This window comes from Ramularia collo-cygni (assembly GCF_900074925.1).
Source record: "Ramularia collo-cygni strain URUG2 genome assembly, contig: RCC_scaffold25, whole genome shotgun sequence".
NCBI lineage: Eukaryota > Fungi > Ascomycota > Dothideomycetes > Mycosphaerellales > Mycosphaerellaceae > Ramularia > Ramularia collo-cygni.
Genome location: NW_019716279.1, coordinates 25657 through 47844, shown reverse-complemented (window position 1 = coordinate 47844; position 22188 = coordinate 25657). Strand labels below are relative to the sequence as shown.

General features: G+C 51.4%; 12 protein-coding genes; 5 read left to right on the top strand and 7 right to left on the bottom strand.

The window, feature by feature from the left end:
• Nucleotides 1-343: 343 nt before the first annotated feature.
• Nucleotides 344-1161, bottom strand: RCC_10833 (uncharacterized protein; the record flags this gene model as incomplete). XM_023776059.1 has 2 exons in its annotated part: nt 344-1073; nt 1151-1161. The coding sequence occupies 2 exons, from the start codon at nt 1159-1161 to the stop codon at nt 344-346; spliced, it is 741 nt and encodes a 246-aa protein (XP_023631827.1).
• A 1292-nt stretch (nt 1162-2453) lies between these two features.
• Nucleotides 2454-3475, bottom strand: RCC_10832 (uncharacterized protein; the record flags this gene model as incomplete). XM_023776058.1 has 3 exons in its annotated part: nt 2454-2820; nt 2900-2957; nt 3025-3475. The coding sequence occupies 3 exons, from the start codon at nt 3473-3475 to the stop codon at nt 2454-2456; spliced, it is 876 nt and encodes a 291-aa protein (XP_023631826.1).
• A 216-nt stretch (nt 3476-3691) lies between these two features.
• On the bottom strand, nt 3692-5722 carry RCC_10831 (related to flavin-binding monooxygenase; the record flags this gene model as incomplete). XM_023776057.1 has 5 exons in its annotated part: nt 3692-3924; nt 3978-4512; nt 4632-4942; nt 4999-5049; nt 5107-5722. The coding sequence occupies 5 exons, from the start codon at nt 5720-5722 to the stop codon at nt 3692-3694; spliced, it is 1746 nt and encodes a 581-aa protein (XP_023631825.1).
• Nucleotides 5723-5999: 277 nt separating this feature from the next.
• On the bottom strand, nt 6000-7589 carry RCC_10830 (uncharacterized protein; the record flags this gene model as incomplete). XM_023776056.1 has 2 exons in its annotated part: nt 6000-7194; nt 7402-7589. The coding sequence occupies 2 exons, from the start codon at nt 7587-7589 to the stop codon at nt 6000-6002; spliced, it is 1383 nt and encodes a 460-aa protein (XP_023631824.1).
• Nucleotides 7590-7916: 327 nt separating this feature from the next.
• RCC_10829 (uncharacterized protein) lies at nt 7917-8510 on the top strand (the record flags this gene model as incomplete). The annotated part of the gene is made up of 1 exon (XM_023776055.1): nt 7917-8510. One exon carries the CDS (start codon nt 7917-7919, stop codon nt 8508-8510), a length of 594 nt encoding a protein of 197 aa, XP_023631823.1.
• Nucleotides 8511-8905: 395 nt separating this feature from the next.
• On the bottom strand, nt 8906-9645 carry RCC_10828 (probable Endo-1,4-beta-xylanase B; the record flags this gene model as incomplete). XM_023776054.1 has 2 exons in its annotated part: nt 8906-9305; nt 9371-9645. 2 exons carry the CDS (start codon nt 9643-9645, stop codon nt 8906-8908), a joined length of 675 nt encoding a protein of 224 aa, XP_023631822.1.
• A 1001-nt stretch (nt 9646-10646) lies between these two features.
• RCC_10827 (related to acetylxylan esterase precursor) lies at nt 10647-11420 on the top strand (the record flags this gene model as incomplete). XM_023776053.1 has 3 exons in its annotated part: nt 10647-10961; nt 11012-11197; nt 11247-11420. The coding sequence occupies 3 exons, from the start codon at nt 10647-10649 to the stop codon at nt 11418-11420; spliced, it is 675 nt and encodes a 224-aa protein (XP_023631821.1).
• A 709-nt stretch (nt 11421-12129) lies between these two features.
• Nucleotides 12130-14001, top strand: RCC_10826 (probable peroxisomal catalase; the record flags this gene model as incomplete). XM_023776052.1 has 3 exons in its annotated part: nt 12130-12799; nt 12859-12956; nt 13072-14001. 3 exons carry the CDS (start codon nt 12130-12132, stop codon nt 13999-14001), a joined length of 1698 nt encoding a protein of 565 aa, XP_023631820.1.
• Nucleotides 14002-14475: 474 nt separating this feature from the next.
• On the bottom strand, nt 14476-17279 carry RCC_10825 (uncharacterized protein; the record flags this gene model as incomplete). XM_023776051.1 has 5 exons in its annotated part: nt 14476-14856; nt 14907-16494; nt 16777-16971; nt 17114-17133; nt 17184-17279. The coding sequence occupies 5 exons, from the start codon at nt 17277-17279 to the stop codon at nt 14476-14478; spliced, it is 2280 nt and encodes a 759-aa protein (XP_023631819.1).
• A 1240-nt stretch (nt 17280-18519) lies between these two features.
• RCC_10824 (uncharacterized protein) lies at nt 18520-18791 on the top strand (the record flags this gene model as incomplete). XM_023776050.1 has 2 exons in its annotated part: nt 18520-18658; nt 18715-18791. The coding sequence occupies 2 exons, from the start codon at nt 18520-18522 to the stop codon at nt 18789-18791; spliced, it is 216 nt and encodes a 71-aa protein (XP_023631818.1).
• Nucleotides 18792-19392: 601 nt separating this feature from the next.
• RCC_10823 (uncharacterized protein) lies at nt 19393-20711 on the top strand (the record flags this gene model as incomplete). XM_023776049.1 has 2 exons in its annotated part: nt 19393-20190; nt 20253-20711. 2 exons carry the CDS (start codon nt 19393-19395, stop codon nt 20709-20711), a joined length of 1257 nt encoding a protein of 418 aa, XP_023631817.1.
• Nucleotides 20712-21082: 371 nt separating this feature from the next.
• RCC_10822 (uncharacterized protein) lies at nt 21083-22013 on the bottom strand (the record flags this gene model as incomplete). XM_023776048.1 has 3 exons in its annotated part: nt 21083-21533; nt 21627-21724; nt 21780-22013. 3 exons carry the CDS (start codon nt 22011-22013, stop codon nt 21083-21085), a joined length of 783 nt encoding a protein of 260 aa, XP_023631816.1.
• Nucleotides 22014-22188: the final 175 nt, after the last annotated feature.

Here is a 22188-nt window from a genome sequence, read left to right as displayed (position 1 = left end):
GGTGGAGAAGGGGAGTGGATGTTTCAAGATGTCGAGGTGTTCGATTCGGCCCTGCTGGGGATAGGGTCCCGCGCGGATATCGGAAGTCGGCCAACTCACTAGCGGCGCCCTGTCCGCTCCCACGTCCGATGTGGTCAAAGCAAGATATTGATTCAATCTTCATCAAATGATGCGAGCAAATGCGTCAAATGGATGCCAGGTGTGCATGTTGACATTCAGAATTTCATTCCCATAATGCATCCTCCTCTACCCAAGCCTAAAGTGGTATCATGCAATCTAAACAACTCCAGCGCGATGCTCCCAAAATCCCCGTAACCATAACTCATAAGCCATAACAGCCCCGTCATGGTGCCCTCGTCGTTGAACTCTCTCCCCCCCAGACCTCCCTCTCCTCCTCCCCAAGCCGTCTTTCTACCTCGCCCTGCAACTCATCCGTCTCCGGTGCCTCATACGCCGGAGGTGGTTCACTTGGAGCTTCTGTGTGAAGAGGCACCTCCAATGGTCTTGCCACGGGACTGACGAGTGGCTGATCACTGACCTCCGAGTAGACAGGCAGATCCTCCATACCTGCGACATGAACATTCGAATTCGCTCCGCTCGCTTGATCCCCATCCATTCCCGCGACCTCCACAGCCTGCAATAACCTTTCCCTCACCCTCTCATACGCCGTGTGGAAGTCAAATGCTCCTCCCTCTTTGAATGTCAACTTCAACTCCACCACTCCGCCACTAGGCGTTGGAATCCCGCCGCCTTGGACAGGCTGGAGGAGTGCTATCCAGGCATTTGGTCCGAAGAATGGAGCTGTTACGTGCGAATCGTGGAGGTTGAGGATTGGCGCGGCGAAAGACTGCACAGTCGCGGAAGGTTTGTCCGGGAGGTAGATGATGCGCCGATTTGTGAGATATACCGTTCCAGACGGATGGGTAAGGGAGTATGGTTGTTGTTGTTTGGCGGGATAGTGCGAGGGAATGCTGATGGACAGCGATATTCGTGGTGGTGAAGTGAGGACTGTGGTTTCCGAAGGTAGCGGCGTGTATGGTGTCTTGGATGCGGTAGGAGACAGGAGAACCCAACTAAGGRGATGTGAGCGTATGGCCGAGGAGTGAATTGTTTTCTTCATGCTGGAGGCGAAAGATGGCGTGGGACTTACTTGACGGACATGGCGGATGGTCGTTCCCTTATAGTTCGTCTTATTCCTTGAGCCGAGAGCAATTCAACGCCTCTGTCGCTGAGATGGCACAAATATTGGCTTGGCTTGGCTTGCTGCGAGTCAGGTCGAGATGCAGTTGGGATTGTGATGCATCGCATTTATCGCTCGTCACTTGCCCCACATCTCAAGTTTAAGCGCACCTGCCGCGAATCTTGGTCCGTGCTTTCCCCGCCTAGATTGTCAAAGACGCGTGCAGTTCTCGACTTCACTTCGACGTCTGTTGCACAAACCATCCATTCCATCAACCGCCGTTCGCGCTTTGTGCAACAATTCGGAGATCAAGCCGACAACCATGCCATCGGGGAGCGACCTCATACCAGATCTGGGGCAACAGGGAGAGAGACAGTATCTCTAACGTCCACAGCATGTCGCCTGCCTACGCATTCAATGATCATGTGCCGTTGACACCACGAGGCTGTCACTCTACAGCACCATCCGGAGCAGGATAGCGCTGCACAGCGCCCGTTTCGACCATGACGTTTCCTCAATGTACCGTGCCGTCAACTCCTGCGACTCATCATCAAGCATTTACATCACTTGTCGGAACTCAAGGCTGATGAGTACTGGAAATCCATTTCCAGCATTCCTTGCACGACTCATGTTGTCACGGTGTTTCCACCCGTCCAGAACGGAAGTCCTTGGTTTGAGCTCGCTATCAACTCTGTTGTCGRGAGGCTCGCTTCCCTGCCCTGAACGCAAGTTCTTGGTTTGAGCTCACAGTGCACTCTGCGATACCCGAGTGCTTGGCCTCAGCCGTCAGCATTGGCGCTAGGAACATGGACATGGTTCACCAAAAGTGTCAACATCAGACGTGCTGTTCTCGGCTGGAATTTTCTAGCAGCTATTCAAGTCCAACGCATTGAGGCAACCTGCAGAGGCGACATCGCTTGCAAGGTGAAAGAGAAATGGTGCGGATGACAAATACCTCGACAGAAGCATCGCGGATCGGAAGGGAGCGAGCCACTGTGCAATGTGAATAAGGTGAGGAGGGTATGAAACGGCAGTGGCGCGATGCGAATTGTTCTCTCTCCGTCACACCGACGCAAATTTCCCATATCACTGCCCACGCTGAACCCAAGTTCTTGGCTCCCTACTGCACAACTCACGTTGTCAGTAGTTTGCTGCTTAAATATCGCCTGGAAAAAGGAACGATGTAGGTGTCTCTACCGACTCGCGACTTCTCACTCCGAATCTGCTCCATCATCTCAAATCTTCTCAAATCTTCTCCAATCTTCTCAATACACTACCAAACAAAATTAACCACCCAAGCGATGCAGGCCCGCATTACCCATGGCGCGCGATAAGTCTCACTCGACCCGCTCCTCGCAGTCGTTGTCGACACCGCCGAAGCCGACGTGGTCTCTGCCGACTGGGTATGAGTGCCGGTGACCTGAGTCGTGGAAGTAGTGCTAAATAAATGCTTTCGCGACTCTGTGCTTGAGACGCTCGAGCAATAACCTCCATCCATACTACCGACACAACTAGTTACTGTAGCGCTTTCCGAGGCCGCATGATATCTCCCATAGCTGTCGTAATAACCACCGTCTGAAATGGACGTGGATGCGTCAGTGGCTGTGGATGCAGGCGCGAAACCCAGCGGAGATGATTGCCTGTGGAACACCACATCAGCCACGCTGGATAGAGACTAACGAGTATTAGAGGAACATATGCATGGCCTGTGCATCTTACCTCGAAAGAACAGTCTGGGTTTGATACCACGAGGCCCACTCAGTAGGCATTGTGAACCCTAAACAACCAAATAAGGTAAGCAACCAGTCACCACCAACAACCCGTCCAGCCCACAAAACACTCACCATCCTCCGTAATAGTAATCCCATGCTCAGTAACCGTAGCCGTAGGCACCATAACAATACTCGGCACACAACTCGTCCCCACCACAAACTCCTCAATCTCTCCCCCTTGCACACACCAATACATACACCAACCCAACTGATCCGGCGTCGCGGAATTCCTCTCCTCGCAGCGAGAATTACAAGCCGGTGCGGCGGAGGATTGGGCTGGAGTGACGCCTTGCCGCTGTCGAACGCAGTTGAGACGGCAATAGGGAGTTTCGGTCGAGTTGACTTGGCCGGGGAAGAGGTCGCCTGTGGCTATTGTTACGCCTAGACCACAGTTTAATAGGCAGGGTATGGCGTTGTTGTTGAAGGGTTGTTGGGAGTTTATGCTGTCTTCGCATATTGGTGCTTGGTTTGCTGAGGATGGGGAGATGCTTGTCAGGAGCGATAGGAAGAGCGTGTAGCGCATGGCGGTTTTCTTTGTTGGCGGCGAGAAATGTAGAGATTGATACAGTCGGTGATAGATGTTGTGGTAGCAGACTTTGTGATGAAAGCAGAATCCGAGTTGTCGTGGTGAGAGGATTGGAGCTTTGAAGGATTCGAATGGCTGAACTCTCCACTGCCGTAATTCCGTAGCATCGTATATCTGAAGACAATCTTCTCTAACATTGCCCTCTCTTCGATTCTATCTCACTCTAATGCTAGGGAGGTGACGCGAGTTCCTCATTAACCAGCCGCCGACAAGAGCCGCAGTACTAACTGCACCCATGACCATCAGCGTGGTGTCACTGACAAGTGACTCTTCCTTGACTCTGCCGACATGCACAGACTTCTTCTCCTCAACAAGGTTCTTTCCACTGCCATTGGCGTCAAAGTCGTCGAACTTGACAATCTCTACGAGGTGCTGGTAGTCCAGGACTGCATTTCACATTAGTCCGAGGGAAGTACTTTACAAGATAGGGCATGCTTACCTGTACGAGACCAATTGTTCGTGATCAAACCCGCCTCATTCTTGTACCAGGAATTGCAATTCGGATCATTGAACGCGCTAGACCGTAGCTCAGCTTGGATCTCCTCGTTGAAAGCTTCGATCTTGTCATGCTTTGGAGTCAAATTCAGTGCCTTGCCCTGACTTCGGGCTTCCAGTACCGGCTTGATCAATGCGTTGATGTAACGACTCTGGGCCTCAATCATCAAAATGATTGAGTTGTKTCCAAGATTCGTGTTCGGGCCGTAAAGCATTGCGAAATTAGGCATGTCTTCGACTGTCATGCCGTACAGGGCTTTTGCTCCGTCCTTCCATACTTCGTCAATGGGACGGCCGCCTTTTCCTGTAAGCTTGATGGGATGCATGAAGTCGACTGTTTTGAATCCTGTGGCACAAACAAGAAAATCGAAATCTTCAGTATTGACGGGCTCTCCGTTGTCGCCCGCGACCTTCACGGTGTTGCCATCGATACTGTGAATCTTTCTGGTCTCAAGATCAACGTGGCTTAGCCCAATGGTCTAGAGTCGAAAGATGGAAAGGTCAGCAATGTCTTGCAAAAAACACATCAAAGCCTGTTGTGGCTCGAGGGACATCCTCAAATTCCCTTGCATGCCCTCTGTACTTCACTTGAACTTACAGGGAAGAAATCATCGCTGATGATAATCCTCTTACAGCCCAAGTTATAGCTCGGAGTCAACTTCTTCCAAAGCTCCGGCTGATTCGGGAGTTGCGATTGCATCATCTCGTGRGAAGCTGTCGTGAATTCAGCCGCAGTAGGCGAATTGCTATCAGAGATGAAGCCGTGCGTAGACTCTCGATAGTCCATTTGGCCTGCTCGCTTTCGTGCCATGACTCCTGGMACATACTTGTAGATGGTCCGCCAGAGAGGTGTCACTGGAGCGTCAAGGCGGGGAATGACCCAGTTGGCTGTTCGTTGGAAGACGGTGACTGTGCTAGTGTTAGCCGTCTTGTGAGAAGATTTGGTGTGAAGTTTCCCAACGGACCGTGTTTGGCTACTTTTGCAATCTCGGGTAAGATCTGAACTGCCGTGCATCCTGACACAGTCTGTCAGTATGGAGCTTGATTGTGACATTCATTCCAAAGCAGCTCACCATTTCCAATCAAACCAATCTTCTTATCCGTCAGATCATAAGACCAATCCCATCTCGCCGAATGCATCTTCTTGCCCTTGAACTCCTCCAAACCCTCAATCTTCGGCCACTGAGGAACATTCAACTGTCCAACAGCACTGACCACAAAATCCGCTTTGATTTCATACTCTGGAGTATACTCTGCTTCCTTGCTCCCTGAAGAAGTCTTGACTTGCACGCTCCATTTCTGTTCCGCTTCGTTCCAAGTCGCATTTTGCACCTCGGTATTGAAGCGGAAATGAGGCAAGAGCTTGTAATCTTGAGCAACATCTTGAAGATATGCAAGAATCTCTTCCTGACCGGGATATTCACGCGTCCAATTGGCATTCTTTGCGAAGCTGTAGGAGTATAGTGCACTCCAGACATCGCAGCAGCAACCAGGATACTTGTTGTCGAGCCATGTACCTCCTAGACCAGCGGATTGTTCAATGATGATGAAGTTGCGACATTTGTTCCTTTTAAGCAGATCGATGGCAAGACACATGCCAGAGATTCCTCCTCCAATGATAACCACGGAAACGTTCGCATGGTTCTTGTTACCCACAGACACTTCTGGCCATGGCATTTCACCCGTCATGTTGAAAAGCTTATCGGTCGATATAGAGCAGAAAAAGAGATTTTGAGAATGGATGAGCTGTCGCAAGTGGCAAGGTGAAGCTGAGCTCCAAAATGTTGGGGTCAGATGTACATGTACCCTCGGCTCCGCTCGCGCGTGTTTGCGTGTCCGTGTAAGGCATGCAAGGGCCGGCAGACGGTTAGCGAGAGTGGTGGCGATGCGGGGAAGTACTCCAACGATGCCAAGAAAGTTTCTGGGGTGGTGAGTAAGAACGACTACAATTGATATAGTCGACAGTCTACCAAAACACTTTCCTCTCCCATCCGTGATCAAACACAATAGGCTTGCAAGCTTGTACACGCCGAATAGCATTGATCCGTCGTTCAGCGGCAATCGCTCGCTCTTCAATCTCAAGCCAAACATCTGCTTGACGTTTCTCAACGCCAAAGATATCGGCCTCGTCCAGTTCAGCTTTGCGCAGCTCAAGTGGATCGAAAGATTTCAGGTAATCTTCTAGACACCGACTTTTGTACGCCGTCATAGTCTGTCTTGGGAGAGCTTTCAGACCTGGGACAGTCGGCAGCCAACCCTGTCCGACAAGTAATGTCGTGACGTTCTTCCAGGTTGAGATGAACAAGCTGGGTGTTGCTATTCTTCTAGACCATGGGTCACTCGTTGTATCCTCACTGGCGGAAGTGGGCTCCGGCTCAATGATGTCTGCGTGGAAAGCTAGAGCCGGAATCCACTCCGTACAACCTTCGAGATCCAGCCATTGAAGATATAGTAGGCTGGCACTGAGCTGTCGTAGGATAGAAGCCGGTTCGGTCAAGTCTTGATCAAGTGCTGAGTAGTAGTGTGAGCCACCTGCCGTAACATCAGGACTATGCTGGCTCGAGACGGTCGTTGTGGCCAAGTTTGGAGTCAGAGTAGGTCGCGACCAATACGCGAGAGAGAGGTGAGTGATTGAAGGTGTATGCTTTGCGAGTGACAACAAGTCACGCCATGATGTCCCTGTCGGCGGATGTGATAGAGATATGTGCGTTAGCTGCGAAAAGCGAGAGATTGAAGGGCCCATCGTCAACGCAGCTTCGAAAGTAACATCTTGATCCCAAGAGTCCACGACTACTGGCGAGTTCTGTGGTGACTGCTCTGCCGCTTGGTGCTTCGTAAACTTCACCAGCCGGTTCAAGGTTAACTTGCCGTGTCCAACGAGTCCAGCTAGGTCCAACGATTTCATAGGCTCGCTTCCGCCGACCAGAGCTTGCAACACCATCATATCTATTGGCGGACCATAGTAGCCAAGATAGCTCAGGAGTCGCAATCTTAGCGGCAGTGGCAGTTCGGCTGCCAATTCAGGCAGATCTTCCACATCAAATAATTCCCAATGTGAAGCTGCAGTCTTCAACGCAAGATGCAGAAGCGTAGGGGGAGAATCAGGCTCTCTTGGCTCAAGCCCTGCAAGACGGGCAAATCTCAACAACTGTTTCGGTTTGCTACGTTCATCGTCAGCTCGACCAGATCTACCATATCGCCTTGCTCCACGCAARGCCAAAACAGGCGTCCACATCGTTTTGCCCCAACTTCTCGGCGGCGCGGGTCCCGGAGTACGATTTGGGATTCTCGTTCTGACTCCACGTTTTGGTTTGGGCGGTGCGCTTTCGGGAATCCCAAGAATGGAACTCAAGGATGGGTGGACTGACGCTTGATGGCTCGTACTTTCGGCGAGTTCGCGTTTTTTACGCACTGCATCCTTCCCTTCAATCTTCCTCAGCTCGTTGAGGCGCTCATTGACTGATGGTCCGGCGTCTTTGTTGCCATCTCGGGCTGGCTTGCCACTCGATTCGCCTTGGAATTGCTTAAGATTGGAGAAGTGGCGCTTTTTGGGCATCAGATGCGATGCGATGCGATGGAGAAGTGTGTCCAGTCCCGTTCCGTCCAGAGGCTAGCTTCAAGTATCCCAAATTCCGGAATGTGAGTCAGCGGGAGTCATGGCTGTGCAGGATGCGACTTCTCGTTGTAAAGTATCCAAAGGATCGTGGCGGAGGATCCTGGATGCTGTCATCACCAGATGAAGCCGGAAGCGAGGGTTTGCCAAGAGATGCAACGGCGTCGACGATCGCGACAGAGCTACTCGCAACTTTCCCCCTACACCTCACATCATGTAGACAACCTAACTACCCAATCTACCTTACCAAAGGTACAATCTACAGTAAAGATGCCGCCCATCACCATCCGTCCGCCAACATTCTCGCCCGCCAAAGCACCAGCGGGATATCAAAACCCGACCATCCCCTGGCTCAGTGAAACATGGCACGTCACCCACAGCACGCTGCCCATGTGGAAGAGCAAGAAGAATGTGCGGATTCAATATACTCCCATGGAGCCCTCGGCGCCTTCCATCCCTAAAGATCAGACCGACCGCATCGATGATCTGGTCACCTATCAAAGCGCCGATGCCACAACGGACAAGATCTCCTCGATTCGCGGGATTGATAAAGCTGCGGTGGGAGATAGCAGAGGCGAGTGGGATTGGCGCGGTAAAGGATGGTTGATGATTGCGAGCAGTCATTGGGAGGTCCTTGCGTGGGGAGAGGAAGGCGGTAGTGGCAACAAGTATGTGGTTACCATGTTTGCGAAGACGTTGTTCACTCCCGCGGGTATCGATGTCTACTCGCAGAACAGCGCGGGTGTGGCGGCTGAGACGTTGGAGAGTATCAAGGAGGGATTGGCTACTGTGGAYGATGATGTGGTGAAAAAGACGGCGGTCGAGTTGTTTGAGATCAAGCGCGATGATACCCGGAAGGATTGATTTTTGGCGTCTATATCCTATACAACTGGCCTGGGAATCGCGGGCTGTTAATAACTGTAATACGAAGGAGCTCCTTTGATTGAAAGCTCGTCAAAACTTCCAAGAGAGTGACGAGTCTGTAGCCATGTCACATCGCCTCTCGGACGGCCAAACGCTGATCATCGCTCCAGAGTCCCCTCTAACGGCAGAGCGCTCGTTCATACTTATTTAAATCGCAACGCAGCATCAGAATCGACCATCAAACCGAAAGCTTCGATTGAAAGAGTGTTTACAAACCGCAGCTAACTCGATCATAGACAAACGCAATCATTTCTCGTCTCCAAAAATTTCGTTCAAAATACCCAAAATCTCCATGTCCAGCAGGAGCACCACCACACAACACATCCCCAGTCAATCTACGAAACAGTAATGCTCGACGATCCGCTGGACTGGTAACCCTCAGTAGCAACGATCAGGTAGTCCATCGTGCCGAGAACCAAACCCGCCTTCTTCCAAGCATCAAAGTGGTTGGCCATGGTCACAGTGCCTCCAACACGCTTGTTGCGTCTCACGCTCCAGTATTGCTTGAAAGTGGCAGTGCCGATAATCGATGGAGCATTGGTTCGAGTCGTCTCGTAAATGTCATACACGCTCCCGTCAGTCGTCACGGAACCAATAGACTTGGAACCAGAAGAAGGGTTGTACGTTCCGAACGTCTCGACGATGTAGTACTCGACCAGAGGGTCTTTGGCCCAGCCGTAGATGGAAAGGTAGCCGTTACCAGCAGTCTGGAAAGATCCAGAGTACTTGATCACGCTGTCACGAATGTCATTAGCGAGGAAACTCCAAAAGAGTCGAGGAACGTGATGGGATTGACATACCGAGCACTTCCCTTGGCCCAACCCTTGCCAGCGACGAAGTTGCCCACGTTGGTCCATTTGGTGGAGTAAGAGCCCGCGGCTCCGTTGTCGTAGGTGATTTGTCCGCCACCATCGGTCCAGTAGGAGTACCAGAAGCCGTTGTTGGTGCCTGTGCCAGGTTGAGTGGCACGAGTTTCAAGGTGAGTGTTGGGGTCTCTCTGGGAGATGGAGTTGGTGGCAGGGGCAGCAATGGCTCCAAGAGCTGTAGCGCAAACAAGGAGGGCTTTGAACAACATCTTGAGTGATGGTGTGTAATAGTTTGTCGTTGAGGAGTTGGCGAGTCTAGGAAGTGTGGTAATGGATGGAGTATTTATCATTCGGCAGAGCCCCTACTCGATCCACGTGTGAAGTGCTGGCCCACTCCCAAGTAGCTACCATCGCTTCTATTCGAAACCAAGGTTGCCGAATGTAGTCGCTTGTGGCATAGTGGTAATCTAGCTCATACAGAGCTAAGCGAAGCTAAGTAGGCGCTAAGCATTCCGGCTGAGAGCACGGATGGTATGGGCGTGCTTGTGTATGAAGAAGGCGTGTGCATTTACCGATTGGAGCGTTTCACCTCATACACGTTGGCTGCTTAGCTTAAGGCTTGTGGGGTTGCTGGAAATCACTAGGCATCAAGTGTGCGGTCCGCTGCTCCATGTGGTCTATGAGCCGGACGACAGCAGATCAATAATTAGCCTAAAATCATGACTGCCGGGTGTTGAAACAGCTTCCTGATGCATTCAAGCATCGTTTATGGGACGGATAGATGAGGTTCGTCATATTTCCACGAGTTGGATAAAATCGGCTTTGCCGCACCACGCCTCATGACACCTCCTTCTCCTCCCCATAGCGAGAATTTGGCATGAGCCGCAGCCTTCGGGTGCAATTTGCTTTGGAGAACTTGCCCATTTGAGACACCTTTGTTCGAAAACTCTCGTCTGTAGCGAAATAATCCAATGTGGAGCCCTCGACAATTGGTCCACTTCGATGTCGCAGCCGACGGACGACCGAGAGTGTGTGTAGAACATGAAACCTCTTTGGTTACCAGTCAGCAGCCAGATATTGAGGTTTGCCTTCGTTGACAAAGAGGTGATCCAGCGTTTTGCCATGTAGTCAGTCCCGTCGGATGGATATCGTTTCAGGCTAATTGCTTCGTATGACGATGTCCGGTGTGTACATCTAGTTGTTAGCATTAACACAGCCCCTCAAACTTTCGTCCGTATCTTTTTGAACGCTCTCTCGCCAGTCCAACAAGATGCAATCGATAGCAAAAGCCTTCGCAATTTCCGCCTTTGCAGCAGGCGCGGTGGGTCAGTCGTGTCCCAACATTCACATCTTTGGTGCCCGAGAGACTACGGCTCCAGCAGGCTATGGCACTGGRGGGGAGTTCATTGACCTGATTCTCAATGCCTACTCCGGGGCGACTGCTGAGGCAATCGATTACCCAGCTCAGGGCGATGGGTTATATGCATCCTCTGTCCAGCAGGGCACAAAGAATATTGCAAGCCAAATCAACAGCTTCAACACGAAATGCCCAGACAGTAAGCTGGTAGTTGTCGGCTACTCGCAGGTTTGTTGGAGATATCTTCCGACTTCTCGACCGGTGCTGACTCTTCCAAGGGCGCACAAATCGGCGACAATGCTCTTTGTGGCGGAGGTGATCCCAACCAGGGCATCTCAGACACCAAGGCATTGCTTACGTCTTCTGCGAGCGCTGCTGTAAAGGCCATCATTTGGGCCGGAAATCCGCGTAATTCACCTGTGGAGAAGAGCGCCTTTGGCCATGGCAGTTGCACTGCGAGCGGTGTAAGCCATGTTACATGAAATGTCAACAATCTCTTCTGACAGAACACAGTTCGACCCACGGCCATCGGGCTTCAGCTGCAGCATTTTCCAGGCCCGCATTCGCTCGTACTGCGATGCGGCCGATCCTTACTGCTGCAATGGCTCTGACGCTGCCGCCCACCAAGCATATGGTCAGGTCTACGGCCAGGATGCGCTGACCTTTGTCAAGAGCAAATTGGGTTGAACCGCAGCTGTGTAAGATTCCGTCTCCAGAGTCTGATCAATAGGAGCATGCGGTCTAGATAGTTTCCTGGCAACCCAGATGATTCTGCTGCGAAGACATTTGTCAGAGAGAGGCGCATCCACCACTAGCTCCATCTCAAGTGAAGTTAGAATGTGGTAAGAGTCGGATGATGTCGCGGCAACGGTCGTGTCTCGCAAGGATGACGAGAGTTTAAATCTCAAAGTCTGTTCCAAGGCGATCCAGCAAACAAAGCCGCTTGGGGCGGAGCTCAGTCCGCTCACCGGACTCCGGTCCGTCGCCACCATCTGGTGGGATTTGCAGAGTTTGGACTTGGATCGCATGGTGAGATCTGACAACCAAGCAAGGCAACATGGCAATGGCATGGACAGCAGCCCGACCACACTTTCCGCACGAGCGATACATGCATATCCGCGTTGCCTGGGAACAACAGCGAGATCGAAGCGATCAAACATGTTGCAGCCAATGAGTGGCGTCGGAGGTCATCAAAATGGATCCGGAGGTACGTCAAGAAGCATCATTTTGCACTGGGATCTCGCGTTTGCGCGGGTCATCAAGCAAGCACGCGTAGTGGCGCTTTCTCAAAGAAGATGGACAGTCAAGGTGCCTCGCTCTTCCCTTATATACTCATTCCCTCTCCTTCAACGCTATCCTCGCAACTACCTCCCCTCTCATACCCACATAAACAATCATGGCCCCATCTGCAACAGAATCAAAGCCCGAGGCTCGCCAGAACGGTGCCTATGCCCGCAGCTATGAGGAGGACCGCAACACCAACGCTAAGGATACCATCTACGCCACCAGCAATGGCGTCCCAATGCCTCACCCCTATGAGTCCCAGCGGGCGGGAGACAATGGCCCACTCCTGCTTCAAGACTTCCACCTGATCGACCTTCTCTCTCACTTCGACCGCGAGCGTATTCCCGAGCGTGTCGTTCACGCCAAGGGCGGCGGCGCTCACGGGTACTACCAGACCACCAACTCGATGGAAGACATTTGCTCCGCCGACCTCTTCCAGGCAGGCAAGAAGGTCCCAATCACAGTTCGTTTCTCCACCGTTGGTGGCGAATCTGGATCTCACGATTGTGCCCGCGATCCTCGCGGGTTCTCTGTCAAGTTCCGCACTGAGGAAGGCAACTGGGATATGGTGGCAAACAACACTCCGGTGTTCTTCCTTCGTGATCCGGCCAAGTTTCCATACTTCATCCACACACAGAAGAGAGACCCGTCGACACATTTGACCCACGCGGATGACAGCACCATGTTCTGGGATTACCTCTCGCAGAACCCTGAGAGTGTCCACCAGGTTATGATCCTCATGGGTGATCGTGGTATCCCTGACGGCTGGAGAAAGATGCATGGTGAGTTTTTTCCCTGGTCCTCGCTGTTAGAGACAATTTCTAACATGATCCACTTTTAGGCTACGCGGGCCACACCATGAAGCTCGTCAACAAGAACGGCGAGTGGGTGTATGGACAGATGCACATGAAGAGCAAGCAGGGTACTGCTTTCATCACTGTAAGTTATTAGATGGCAGATGGCCTTTCCGACACAAAACTACCTCTCTCATCCTTCATACATACTCCGACATTGTCTAGGACCTCGCTGACATCTCTGGTACTTGCAGSAAGAGGACTCAGCGTCATATAGCCCGGACTACGCTCAAAAGGACCTCTACAACGCAATTGAAAAGGGCGAGTACCCCGGCTGGGACGTATGCTGGCAGATTATGTCCAAGGAGGAGAGCGAGAAGTTGTGGGAAACCGACAAGATCAACGTCTTTGACCTGACTCACGTCTGGCCACACGACAGGTTCCCTCTACGCAAGGTCGGAGAGTTCTTCCTCAACGAGAACGTCCAGAACTACTTTGCGGAGATCGAGTCTATTGCGTACTCCCCATCACATCTCGTGCCTGGCATTGAGCCTTCCGCCGACCCCGTCCTTCAATCTCGCCTCTTCTCTTACTCGGACACCCACCGCCACAGAATTGGAACCAACTACCAGCAGCTCCCAATTAACGCCCCAAGAACCGCATACAAATTCGCCAACTTCCAGCGCGACGGACACATGGCGTTGTACAACCAAGGAAGCCGCCCAGCATACTTGAGCTCAATTCAGCCCATAAGTTTCAAGGAGCGTAAAGTCGACCTGAGCAAGACTCACGGCCATTTCATCGGCAACGCTGTCAGCTTTCTATCTGAGATTCGCCCAGAAGACTTCAACGCACCACGCAACTTGTGGACGAAGGTCTTCGACGATGGTGCCAAGGAACGCTTCATCAACAACATTTCCGGCCACATGGCGAACTGCCAGAAGGAGGAGATTATCAAGCGCCAGATCGCTATCTTCCGTGAGGTGTCCGAGGACCTTGCCTCCCGCTTGGAAAAGGCCACTGGCGTGAAGGGGTACCCCGGCATCTCAGGCCTTACTTTCAATGGAACACACAACAGCATGGCGAAGGACTCTACTCACCGTGCTGCAAACCACTTGTCGGAAAACAGTGGATCTGTCGGCAATAACGGAGGTCCTGTCGCTGGCTCCCACGCCGGCCTCAGAGCTTGAAGTTGTGCGATGAGCAGAAGATACCCGATATGATTTGACGATGAACGGAAGAAAGCAGATCGGCGCTAATGAATCGATGCGCGTGTAAATAGATAGCAGCGTTACAATGGAGCGTGAGCGTATATTTCATATTCCATCACWCTCACTCTCACTTTCCATCAGCGCCAAGAGAACGTGTCGGAGGTTGCTGCGCTGCAGTGCCCTCTACTGACTTGTCAATCTCGATTGAAGCCTCGAATTTAAGCTCTCATTCTAGAATCTCCAAAAGCTTGTCTTGATCCTACCATCATGGTAGTGTATTTGAGAGATATACTGATGTGTGTGCAAGGCGAATGAATTTTGTCTGGATGTCGTATTGTGGATTCTCAAATCGATTAATATATACAGCGATATCGATTTGCTTCTTTTCCAACCATGAAACCAATTCGACGCATTGACAGTTCGCTTCTGAGGTAGCATGCTCGCTCCCTCAACTCATTGCATCGCGGGATCAATCCAATGGCTCTTATCCCATTCCACAGTCTCGAGCCACTGTAGGAATTCCGCGTCGTTTCCGATGGGAAAGTTCAGAGAGGAATCATCGAAAATCGCGGGCTCTCCTGTAGCGGATATTGGCGGWGGGATGTTAGGCGAAAGAATCTGGTCGAGGACTCTTTTCAAAGCTCGACGACCCTGGTCGCAAATCGAAAAGTTTCCCTCGCCTGGACCAACCGTGCCCAAAGCAGATATGAAGACGCTGAGGTCTTGTACGGTTTCGGATCGTGGGAGTATTTCTGGTGTGTATTGCTTCGTCTGTTCTTGTTTGAGCATTTCCACGGCGAGAACACCGGCTGCTGGAACGCCATGCAAGGCAAGCTAATTGAAATGTCAGTCGTGAGCAATGTGTTGTGATTTCTTAGGCTTACCAAGTAGATCAAGTCTGATTGAAAATCTTTGAAGAGGTCCTTCCTTGACTGTGCCAACAGTACAAGCTTGAGCATGCGTCTTGATGTAGGGATCAATTCTTTCGTATCGGTGCGCAGTCGACTAATCACGGCCCTCTGTAGTAGGAATTCCGTATGAACCATACCTGTATGAACATTCAAAAGAAAGACAACGTTCACTTGACGATCGCCAAATCCATTTATAAGGCTCGTGGCAGATGCGAAGATCTGTTCAGGTGTAATCTGCATGAAAGCCGGCATGGACGAGCAAGTCCGTTCCATTCTTTGGCGAACCTGCTCGGAGCGAAAGAGGATGTCTTCCTCATCCGAGCCCAACGCAATCTCGAGGATGTCCTCTCTTATCCGGCAATGTTGGAACCAGATTCGTGACCAACAATTTCGGTTCAAGATGCCTGAAGTGTTCCAGCCGTTAGCATCCAACCCAGCGAGAGCGGCCTCAAGCTCTTCGCCCTCGCTGAATAATTGGTCATCATTGAGATCCAGAGGCCAGTCCATCTTGCAATACCTGTAGCTCAGCCGAGGCGGTCGTCCCATGAATGTCGCTACAACTTTGTCATGTCCGTAAGCCGAGATGAAGATCTTCTTCCGTAGCTCGGCCAAGAAGAAAGGCGTGTTGGCATCCGGATTGTTGCCCTGGTGGAGACCCATGGCAATCACAGCATCGCAGACTTCGCCGGTCCGCTGCCAAGCTGCCCAGTGAGCATCTCCCTTCAAACATTCAACCAGCACCAAGTCCTCGAACATGAAGCAAAGGTATATGTCGTTGAGCACCTCGCTCTCGTAGCAGAAACAGAGACAGTACTCGCTAGCCTTCCGCATGCGTTCCGCGAATGTAGCACGATCCACGTAGCGCTCTCTTATGGACTCAAATATGGCGTCCCAGTTGTTCAGAGAAAGAGATATGAGTCCAACCAGGGATAGAATAACGCCAACGGATTCCCATCGTAGGTTACGTCCGGACGCGGAATGCGCCCAATCTCTAGCAGTCATGTCGCCTCGCACCTTCATTGGCTCTCTGGTGTTGCGCCATACCAATTCCGAGAGGCTCAGGAGTTCTTCAGGTCGACCTTCCTCCAGGATTGGTCCAAATTCCAACCAGAGGCCATCCAGTAGGCATTGTGTTACTGGTCGTGTCAAGATGATTCCATCGCAAAGCTCGAACCATCGGTCGGTGAAACGTCTGTAAACGGGAATATCTCGCAGCAGGGAGAGGACTTCGGCACCCTGTTGGAGCTTTTCTGCTGAGATTGCCGGGAAATTTGGCGTGTCGTTCAAGTCGGGCGTGTTCAAAATGGTTGAGTTCTCGGTATACACGGCAGAATAGCTTGTTGGACCTAGAAATCCTGTTCGGGCATCTCTGAAAGCCGTGGCGCTCTCGGGACTAGCATACGACGACAGCTGTCTAGATCCCTCCATAGGCTTGAGGCCCCATTGTGACTGCTGGGTCGACTGCGTATTTGGAAGGGACGAGGGACTTTGCATTCGCCGGACCACGGTCTGATCGGGTGACTGCGAACTGTTCGTGCGAGGACTGATAAGTGCGCGGTGACTATGAAGAAGAATCCGAGAATCAGAAGACGGATCAGGAGATTGCATACGCAGGATCCTACCACGCCGGAATGCCCATCCGTCAACTTTGACTTGGCTCGCGCGAACGTCCCTCTGCTGTATCGTTTCGGTATTGATCGCAAAGCCTCCTAGGCTCAGTGAGAAGTCGACATCGCGCAGAGAGGTTCACACGAGTGACGGCCAACGCCAACGAAGGGCATCCGGCGGCGGTCCCATGCTGTATTTCACTTTCGAATGCATTCACCCGGGGCTTGTCACATACCTTTCTCGTGAGATTGTGGGGTACGGCCCCGTGTGATTCTGTCTCGGAGATGCCAGCGAGGAAGCGTTCGCAGATCGATGAGGTCCGATGCCCGGGCAAGTTCGTGGCTTTGTTAAAGGAGCTGGATGATAGATGCACTGGTCGGATTTTCCACGCTTTGCACATCTCCCACATACAGGACTGGTGTGATCGCATCTGTAGGAGATCATTAACGCCAAATGTACCGCCCGAGAAGCATCTTGGAACAGCAACAATGTACCGACGCCGTTGTATTCGATGGAAAACACGGCCTGTCTTTGTGCACGTCCGAAGGGAAGTTGAAATGAAGTTCTCTTACCTCAGTTTACCTCGCCGACACTGCGAATGTCAGGACTGTCAGAGGTGATGCTACAAGAAAAACAACATACTGGCTCACATGAGAAAAGCTTCCCATTTCGACGATAAGATGGCGTGACGGATACTGCTGGCTCTACGGCCGGCAGTCCTGTGCCCATTGCGTCCATGATCGGTTGACTTTTGCGGCTGAAATGATCGAAGAGCTTCTCGCAGTCCTGAGTCACCAGGCTGGGAGTTGCGTCCAGGTTCCGAGACTATTGTTCGGATCGGTTGGGAATGATGATATGCGTCCAACAATCATGCTCTAGGCCAGGCTGTAGGATTGCGTGTCTTTTCTCTGGATCGCTTGAGCGCTGTCTCAAGGCCACCGCATTAACGCATCTGCATCAACGCTGGTCTCCGCAGATGGTGATGTTGATTATGATGTCGAGCGGCAGATACGCCCGTCGATGCAGGCCAGGCAGCAATGGATCGGGTAGCCGTCGGAGTTGAATGTTGGGGAACGCGGTGTCGAAGTACAGCACCTACCTTCCTGAATTCCCCTCGGGTAAGCTGCGGGGTTGGTGATAATTGAGGGAGCTAGCCGGAATTGGATGAGATTGCAAGCGAAAACTTCAGGCATCCTCGTAACTTGTAAGCATGCTTGATGAGTCCTTCCTTGCTTATCGTCCATTGCGACATCACCAACGATGTCGCTTTCATGCATGCAGCTTCTGCCTTTCGAGGTGATCGGCCCACAGCCCTTTGCATGGAGTGGTCCATGAGCTCGGAGCTGATCCTTCCTCGAGCGCCGAGCTCCGGCTCGGACTTCAGCTTGTGTCCTTCTCTATACCACTTTGTCGACAAGATCTATGTATCTACCAGTCACTTCACACAATGACACGGGAGAAGCGCGCGTGTGTTCGAAACGGTGGACTTGAGCTTGGATCTTACAATCTCAAGCATGCGTCTTGTCAGGCTTTCCGCAGCAATTGAAGAGTTCGACCTCATTCGTCAAAGTGGAAGCCTGACACATCATACTCCTCCTCCGGATCTGAAGTCCCAGATCTACGGTAGGGATCTAGCGATCAGAGCCATCGTCTATCAGCGTGGCTTTCTCCTCCACGCATGAGCTCGGAGTTCAATACGTTGTATCTGGCTGCCTTGCTGGTACCGTTGATGGTAGGTATATGTTAGGCAGACATATATAACAGACATGTCTTTCACTGTTTTCCATCTCATCCAAATCATTGGAACTACCATTGCACTGCATCATCACTCGTGCCGCAACCATATCTGCTCATCCACTTTCATCAAAACATTCAAAGGCTCAAATTGGTCAACGCTCTTGGACTCTCAACCGCCGGCTCAAGAATACAAACACAATCACCTCCAAAACAGACCAGCGATTCTAAGAACATTGCCCAAATGAGTGAAAAGGAAACAAGCTCGCAGGGCACTTCCAAGTCTGGAAAGATGGCTGCGTTGAAGTCAATGTTCCAGAAGGACGAGTCAGCAAAGCGTGCACCAAGCGTTGCATCAACATCAACTGATGCACCTTTACTTGGTACGATGCATAGGATTACATGCTCTCAATACTGAACTCCGCTGACTGGTGACAAGATCGAAATGGCAACAAGACTGCCAAATACACCACGGCAGAAACGATGCAAGGCCAGTTCCGGTTTACAAGTGGTTGAGCTGGGACAATCGACCTTTCGCTGTGAAACTCACAGCCCTGGACGACGTACTATCGAGGAGCGACTGCAGTTTTTGGAATGCACCTTCCCATCACAAATATCATCTGTAGCGGAGGATACTTCAATCAGGCCAGCTGGATTACTACGGCAGGGGAATGTCTTGACGAATCGATGGATGCGATGCAATCCCATGATGGAGTCGGCGTTTTGCGATACATGTATTGACCATGTATCGACTTCACTTGAATAGTGTCGATGGCACGACCTTGGTCTTTTTTTTTACGTGCTTAGACTATATCGACTTCTCCATCGCACATTCTCTTAAATTTTTTCCCATTTCGACGCATAATCCTAAACATATCCGCGTCTTGCACAGCATCAGAAAGTTCGCTCAGCCGACCATCGACCTTCTCATGCAGGAGGACGGGCAGATGTATCACAATCAATTCATATAGGAACACATCATGACTGAAGACCAGCTACCCGCACGAGTCTCGCGTGAAGCATTGGATCTAAGACATACATGAGTTTGCGTCTTCGCTCACAGCATGTCTCAGACAGAAGCAAAGACAATGGAGCAGCGACGAGATATTGTCAACCGATGGCCGTCCTACGATCCGACCATCCTTCGTCTACTCTCCGTAAAGCCCACATAGCGGTACCATTCATGACATTCTCCGATTTCGTAGGTTTCACCACGCAGACTTTCCGCAGAATCTACGACGCTTTTGAGAGGAGAGTGTCCGTGGCCGAAATGATGGAGTCGGCGCCACAGTCTACTCCAAACATTTCTCCCCGATCTCCCAGACCGTACGCTGCAGCAAGGAGGAATAGCAACGAAGGCTTCTCCATCGGTCCACAAGTATCGTCCAACACAATCCCGATTTGTTACGACAAGGAGTTTGTCCCCTCTGGACTTAGGGATCCTCAACGCTATCGACGTGAATTGAGGAGCTCCGTGAGTGAATTTACCGATGTTACAGATACGCATTTCGACATCCCAAGTCGTCCTACCTTCCCAGCTCACCGAGTCGATAACGGCGAGGTCTTAGAAACGTCTCCGACAGATATACTTCGCCTTCACCCACTGCTTCCGGACGGATTCCAATCGCCTGGTGGATCGACCAACATCTCTTCATCTCCCGTGACAAGACATCATTTGTTCGCACCAGAAGCAACCCCAAATATAGAGTCCTCATCAACATATCAAGGATCACTCAGCAACAACCTCCATCAAAAATCCTCTCATCATGATCTTTTCGCAGACCATTTGGAATCCGCATGGCGGAATCTAGAAGCTGCTCAACAAGAACTGCAACATACCAGAGAGTCCCTCGCGGACAAAGAGCACGATGTCCATAACCTGAACATCCAAGTCTCCAATCTGCAAAGAGGATTGGTAAGTCCTCGTCCTCATCCCCATCACCACTCCCTCCTTCACACATTGACGCCTTTGCATAGGACACAGCGCTCCACCAACACAACGCCATGGCACGCGAACTCTCCGACCTAAAAGCATACCACACGACCCACAAACCCCTCAAACGCTGCTCACTACTAACCAACCTCTTCTTCCACTCCTCCTCCTCCAAATCCAAAATCCACCATCTCGAAAACAGACTCCACAGAGCCCAAACCGACATCCAAATTCTCCATGATCGATGGCGCAGCACCCATCACTCTCTAACCCGCACCGAAGATGTCCTGGAAGAACAGCGCGAGTGTATGAAAGTCCGAATCATAGCTCTGAAACATACGCAGATGGAATTGGGTGCTGTGAGAGGGAAGTTGCAAACTGCGGAGAGGATGTTGGAGGATCGAAAAGCGGTGCTGGAGGTTTTGAGGCAGAGTAATCGGGATTTGGCGTTGGAGATTGCTTATTTGAAAAGAAGAGGGGCGGGGAGGACGGGAGTGTTTTGAGTGCGATGGAGTTTGGAGGAATACCTAGCTTTTCTGATTGCGAGAGTGGAGAATTGAAGAAATGATTGATGGGCTTTTAATGCAAACGAAACTTTTGTGAAAACTGCATTGCAATCTTGCATACCGAGGTGAGTCCAGGGAAAGAAGCAATGGTATTTCATTGCTTTGAAGTGGTGAATTCGTCTTACACGCTCATACAAACTTTGTCGGTCGCTGATGGCCCATAAGATGCAGCTTTTCAGCAGTACCTGTAATAGTGTCACCACACTTCCAGAGCGGCCCCTCTTGATACGTACGCTCCGAATACTACATGATCATGTTCATCAAAAGTCGCCTTGCCCCGAGTCCGCTTACCGCCCCAACCCTGCGTCTCAATCCACCTCGATGGGCTCAGCCCGAACACCACTAGCCGAAGCCTTGGGGGCAATTCCACACAAAGCCAACACCCACAACGCCGGCTCCTCCTCGCGCACACTTAGCAGCTTTACCATTTGCGGCGTGCCCAGCAGTGCCAGTAGGGTCTTCTCCTTGAGTTCCTTGTGCTTGCGCTCAAACAAGTTCCAGTTCCTTGTGGAATGGAAGATCATGGTGATGGCGCCCTTGAAGAATAGGTCGTCGAAGTCTTCGATCTTGGTGGTGGAGGGGGCTGTATGTAGCTGTGCGACCAGAATGGTGATRGCGAGGCGGCGCAGTGGGGAATTTGGTTCGGGTGTGCGCGAGAAGATGAACCTGATGTCTTGTGGGGTGAGAAGGAATGGATGTGTGCCAAGGAGTCCACGGAGGCAGGTCATTGCCTCATTTTGGAGGCAGCTGATGTTGTGTCTGTGATCTGTCAGCTGTGMTCGATGATTGTCCTTTGTCTATTTCCGTGTGCCATGGACATTGAATGAGAAATACAAAGTAAGGTGTACGTACTCATCAGTGAAGACCCACAAATCAATCAGCGTATCCTTGTCGTTGCGAAGCTCTTCCACTGTGGCGCCCTCTTTCACAGCAAGATCGAGGTATTGGCACTGATATCGACTTAGCTTGCTGGTTTTGAAGTGCCATGTCAAAGTGCCATATTACCTTGTAGCACCAATGCACGAAAGTCTCCACCGAGCTCAAAGTGACACGCTGCAGCTGGAGCTGGGCTTGACCGTCTTCCAAAGCGCCAGGCTTGGAGAGGACTTTGGCAAAGTACTCGGAATGGAGAGCGAGGAAGGCCAGCACGCATGGAACGCTGTGTCCTGTGTCGCCGACAACGAGGGTAATGGTCGGCGTTTTGAGAGCCTGCATGTAGGCTTCTTGAACGAGCTGCATGGTGAACTGTTCAGAGAGGGGTGCGGTAGGCGATGTGCGAGGGGATGGTGTTCATGTTTGAAGCGGATGATGCGGTGTCGCAGATGTAGATACTTTGCTGTCAAAGCAACTTCACTTAAGCAGCTGAGAATACATTGACTAATGACATGCGTTAGCGCAAAGACCTTCGAGTGAA